Here is a 6,307-nt window from a genome sequence, read left to right on the forward strand (position 1 = left end):
AACCCATTGTTTTTTTTTCTAAGTTAAACAAATCCTGTAACTGCAATATACAAACTGTTTTGTTTCAAAACACGTACGTACAAATAGGTTGTACGCATTGTTTCCTCACTAGTGGTGCCACATCGACTTCAAACAGTATTTTTCTTTCAAAATTAAAGTGTTTAGTGGATTGAGTCATTTCGACTGAAATTATAAGATTATCATGTAACAATTATATTTTTCTGAGTTTCGACAGCATTAAATAAAACTAGATTAGACAAACAGTAAATAAAAGAGATTCACAAAATGTACAAAACTGAAACAAACATCAATTGCCCTTGAGCGTATCCGCCTACGCAGGTATCGATTTTACACGCACATAGAATCAACGACAATACGGCTTCACGTGTGCATTACAACAATACTTAACAACATTACACATTTAAACGAAAACACACTCTACATACATATGATTAAATAGTAGAATACCGTCACAAATTTTATTTATTTGATACTTTTCAGACTTGGAACAGTATAGTAAACGTTTAACTCAATTCAACCTTGAAAACGTTCCTTTTCTCTGACACTTCGATGTCATCTTATTACAAGTAAACATCCTTTGTTATATTTATCACAACTTTCACAAGAACTCGATACTAACTTATTTAAGGTCGTTTCATAACCTTTTCAGAATTAACTCTTCTTAAGTGGGCAAGGTCAAGATAATAAGTATAAAGTAAAATTGAAGTTTGGTTAGAAATTAACGAAAGTCCTAATTGTTTTTAGAAATTTTGTTTTCTTGGGAAGGTTAAAATGCCATAGTAAATCGTTCTACGACTAGTTCGGAACAGAAGCCATAGAAATCAACAAGTGAAATCGCTCGGATCGTCTTAGTATTTATAAATATAATAATTATGTAAATCGAAGTGACGTGAATGAATAATGAACTATTGAACTGGAAAAACCAACATCACTATATGATAATGTAGTCTGCGTATAATAAAATCATTTGTGTTTTTTTTTTCATTTTATTTTATATATAAACTAGGTCGGCTTACAAGCGTACAGCTCACCTGATGGTAAGCGATTACCGTAGCTTATGGACGACCGCAACACCAGAAGCATCACAAGCGCGTTGCCGACCCTATCCCCAATCCCCCTTCAGGAGCTCTGGACACTTCTCAATAACAGGAACACATTACTGCTTGAAAGCAGTATTATTTGGCGGTGGTCTTCTGTAAGGTCGAGGTACTACCCCAGTCGGACTACTCCATATTTTAAGCAGGAAATTTCCTTCTGTACTTTATCTCAGTCATAGTCTTTCATTAGTCTCGCAAATTTGAGCGAAATTACTTGGTGTTTCAGGAAAAATAATTATTACTCGTATTAAACGGCCTCATTGACTGAGAAATTTAGTTTTGACACCAAACGGCATAAATAATGCCGTGTGGTGTCGGCCGATCACTCTTTTCGTAATGCTCTCGTTACGCATTCACCAGATTACTCCCCAAGTCAAGCGTGCGTAAAGAAGTTGTACTTCAATAAATAAAATGAATAAAATATCATGTATTTAGAAAGAGTTAGACATTCACCTCGTGATAAATTCGCAAGGAAAGGTCAAATAATGTACAAAAATACAATATCGGAGTAATGCACTATGTATTACGTAATAATGTACTATCGTAACCGTTGCCTAATACTAAATTGAATTTGTATGCTAATTTCATAACGTAACTAAAAGTGTTGTTCGCGATAAAAAATATGACATTTTGCTTCTAAGTACGTTTTTATTTTAGCAAAGGGTTCTCTACGTTATTTACAGACATATTGTTAAAAATACTATTCGATGTAATAGAACTAATGTTCAATGTTAAATATTAAGTATTATTTACTGTAAGTTCAATTACATACTTAAAAGCACTTTTGAAAAGACGTCTTGACTTTTTTTATACAATGATAGGCTTGCGTTTGACCACTATTTCACCTGGTGATATGTGAAAATGCGGTCTAAGATGGTGCACGCTTACCGAGAAGTAACCTTTTCACTCGCGACGAGGTTATAGTTTTCCGGAAACACAGAGAGAATAAAAAAAAAAACATGCGTATTCTAGAATGTATACTTATAATATAAAAGTGGTGTTAGTGATTTTTAAAATTTATATTTTACAATATACAGCAATACTATTAAGCCTCTAACATCCCACTGCTGGGCATAGGATTCGATCTCCATGTAGGAGAAGGATCTGAGCTTGATCCACCAAGCTTCTGCGGGTTGGTGGATTATACCGCAGGAAATAAAAGGTTAGTAGTTAGAAATAGCACAGAAAATAATTATAATTGTGTTTGCTCGCAAACGTAGAAAATCGACTTCAATTACATCGACAAGTAATACAACGTAAGTAGACGAAAAAAATTTGCAAACGCACCAGTCGCCACTACGATTTTCGAGGGTTTCTCTCGATTTTTCTGGGATTCCATCATCAGATCCTGGTTTCTTGGTCATGGTACCACACTTGAGATATCTCCTTTCCAACAAAACAAGAATTACCAAAATCGGTTTATAAACGACGAAGTTATCCCCGAACATACATTTCAACAACCTCCTTTTTTGAAGTCGATTAAAAACCAATAAACAACTAGAAAAACGAAACCAAATCTAAGACTTATAAAAATTCTAAAACTTTCGAAACAAAAAAGATTATATATTCTCTTAACAAAAAAAAAAACATAATTTGATCCCTTTAAGTCTACCCTACTTTGAGAAATTTCCCTAATTAATAAATTTGCGGTATCACTAAACTTTCGACATTAAAAAAAGAACATTTTTTAATGTTTTCTTATTGTACGTCTACCGCCTTTAATTTCTGTCTATAACCGTCCCTTTTTGGGTGTGCTGGAAGAAATCTCTTATAGAGATAAGCACCCCTATTATACATGAGTCTTCATGAGAAAAATATATATTGTATATAGTTTTGTACGTATAATAAATTATTAAATTGTTAAACATTGGATTAAGAATTAAAGTCGATATAGATTCTCGAACCTCACCATGGCGAACCAGCATCCTGTATTATCTAACATTATATAAAATTACGCCGCGTTGGCGCAACGGTTACAGCCATGGATTGTACCTGTTGCGCTGTCGGTTGCGGGTTCGATCCCCGCACATGACAAACATTTGTATTGGCCGTACAGGTGTTTGCCGTGGTCTGGTTGTTTGTACAGTCCTTGTGTCCTCGGTCCCGGTTGTTATCATGTACACCTGATAGCGATCGTTACTCATAGTAGGGAATATATCCGCCAACCCGCATTGGAGCAGTGTCGTGGATTAAGCTCTGATCCTTCTTCTACATGAGGAAAGAGGACTATGCCTAGCAGTGGCAAATTATACGCTGAAGCGTATATAAAATTATACCGAGACTATATCATACCAATTAAATAGCAGATGCGATGTTTGTACCTGTCAATTTGAGAACAAAAGTGTTGGTCATTCTGTCGATATTGCGAATAACCGACGATAGAATTCACGATAGTAAAGAGAAAGGCAGACCAACATACGCTGGCTTATGGAACGTTTTGTAACAAAGTTCTCGTTTGCGTAACATTCGTTCTAATATCTCTTAAACTAACCTCTTGTAAATAAAACTAAATCCCGAACGTTCAAAAGTTGTCTGGAAGTCAAAATGTCGAGGACGTATAAATGAAAATGACCCAAGACACGAATGGACGTATAATACTAATTGTGAGTTGACTCCAATTGTTCTAAAAAACTAGGGTGGCAAACAAGCGTACTGGACGCCAGGAGGATCACAATTGCATCGTCGATCATACTCTCGATATGAACACAGCTCATATCCACGAGCTCAGGCTACCAATTCATAACAGGAAAATAATAGTTCTTGAGAGTAATATCGGTTGTGACCTTTAGTAAGGTTGAGGAACTTCCCCTGTCGGGCTACTCCAGATTAGGACAAAATATATCCTGTTGAGTCCTACCTCAATTAAACAAACCTTTATTGCGACTTATCGTCCGCGTTTTGAGTATTTACAAGTTCTACGTAATTCTTTAAATTAGCATACATTTTTTATTTATGAAGGGATTGACATGAAACAAGCACTAAATGTTAAGTAAAGCTTACTACAATATATTAATGAAAACCACGTCTAAATCGGATAAGCCGTTTCTGAGATTAGAGTGCACAAGCACAGAAAAACGGACAAAAATTTTAACAATCATTGTTTTGGGTTCTATTTACGATGATAAAAGTATCAATATTATTTTTTCTCATACATCTTTCATGTACAAACAGCGATTCGTTACATTTTTATTATATGTTTTGATACAGAAGTCATATTTAATTAAAAGTACCCACTGTTTATATTTACTTAAACTTAGGTATCAACTCTTTAACAGAGTCACTCTATCATTTCTGTCCATTCCTTATTCTAAGTTTAACACAACTAAAGCAATCTGATTAACAAAAACACAAATAACATACAATTTAATTTTATTATGATTGTACGAGTCGATTATGACACAATTATTGTGAATGCCATTCGATCTCGGTTCGCTGATACCGTACAGTTACCGCAACACAACCAATATTAACAGAGTAGATACAATTTTGTTGCAAAATGAGTTAACTTCTTTCATCATTACTCAACATATTCAGATGTTACTTTTTCTTTTTGCATCATCGTCAAATGCCAACAACGGCAGGGGAACAGTTTAATCAAGAAACCATCATCTGTACATTAGAACAACATAGTATCCTATCACTAATTCGTAAATCTTTAAAAAGTATACTTTTATCTTGATTATTGCCCACCATTTGCATATTATGTTTGAGTAAAAAAACAAATTAAAATGTGTAACGTTCAAACAATAACTTGACCTAATTTTACAGAATAATGAAGATCCTGCCATGTCAAAAGATCATCCACTCACCTGAACAACAGCGTCCAAGGCCATCCTCTCGATATCCACGTGATAGAAATTGAGCTGAGGCACGTGTCGCCGCCTCGGGCGAATGTCATCATAGTACGCAACCACATCATTTATCGACACAACCGGGCAGTCATCGACTGTGCTACATCCACTGCTCACCCCATCGACACCACTATCGGAATCCCCCTCGCCACCGAAACCCTCCTTCGAATCTCGTCTATCCCCATAGCTCTGCTCCGAACCCTCCTGGTAGCCAGATTCATTCGTGTCATCGGGAGTAACGATTTCTGGTATCTTACTCGTGTCGTACCCGTAGCCGACCTCGTAGTCGATATTCATTTCATCAATGTCAGCCATGTTGTACGATTTAAAACACACTTTTCGTTTTCAAATCAACACTACATGTTCCGCTCCACCCGTTCACCGCTCGAAACCTGTGGACAAATTTACCTGTTAAAATATGTTTTAACGTTTACATGAATCGAATATTGTTTGTTTTGGTTAAAGAAATTTCACGAATTTCCAAGAATCCAGAACTAACCACTATAATAGCTGCAATCATCACATTGATTCAAGTAGTTGATATAAAGTTGTCTGACAAAAAAAGGCAGAGTTTTTACTATGAAAGCTAGTGAGCTGTCGGTGTTCTATCGGAAGCGGGTGTAAAACGGTCAACAGAGGCGATAGTATCCAGTTCGACTTTCGCTCTCTTCCAAACGCAATCGACACAGTGACCTCGTCTACAACTACTAGACGCGCACTGGAGTTCGAGACGGGTTTTTCACCAATAAACAAGCATTCCTTATAAATTGGTGGTATTTTATAACGACCGGTTTTAATGGAGCAGGTGTAAGCCTGTCGCTGTTAGAACGTCGGCCAGTGTTGACTAAATATGGCTTCGCTGGACTATGAGAAATATAAATAGAAAACGGACGAGTAACGCTAATGGACGCGTGTGTTTTTTATAAGATTTCCATGTTGTAAATCTTGGTGAGAATGTTCTGTACGCTTCTGAATAACTGCAGTCAAGCGCGAGTAATAGCAAAACAAATTACTCAATCGACAACAATAATCAATATATTTAGATATATGCAAAGGAAATAAACTTAGTGATGTCAAAACACTCGAGTTAAATTATCGATAAAGTTTACGGTAGCTTTAATTGATGCACGTAATGCGAATCGATTAAATTAGCCGTATTTAGCAAGTAACGTTGTATGAAATTACTTTCGATAATGCAATCAATATTTAAGAAATATTGCTTTTAGCATTCAGGTGAATGTTTCAAACTAAATATACGAAAGTACATTTAGATGCTGTTTCAAAGTACGTGTACGACAAGAGAATTGCAATCATCGTCTGATAAATGACAGTGTTTGG

The 6,307-nt window shown here is 35.8% G+C and overlaps 1 protein-coding gene across 1 annotated transcript in view; it reads right to left on the bottom strand.

The window, feature by feature from the left end:
• LOC123655434 overlaps positions 1–5,355 on the bottom strand; it is a 172,398-nt gene extending 167,043 nt beyond the window's left edge. Inside the window, exon 1 of the mRNA XM_045591246.1 lies at positions 4,928–5,355. Within this exon, the coding sequence (XP_045447202.1) occupies positions 4,928–5,284 (357 nt within the window). The 5' untranslated portion in view covers positions 5,285–5,355. The remainder of the gene's footprint in view (positions 1–4,927) is intronic.
• Between the last annotated feature and the right edge of the window lie 952 nt (positions 5,356–6,307).

Source organism: Melitaea cinxia, chromosome 7 (assembly GCF_905220565.1).
Source record: "Melitaea cinxia chromosome 7, ilMelCinx1.1, whole genome shotgun sequence".
Taxonomy (NCBI): domain Eukaryota; kingdom Metazoa; phylum Arthropoda; class Insecta; order Lepidoptera; family Nymphalidae; genus Melitaea; species Melitaea cinxia.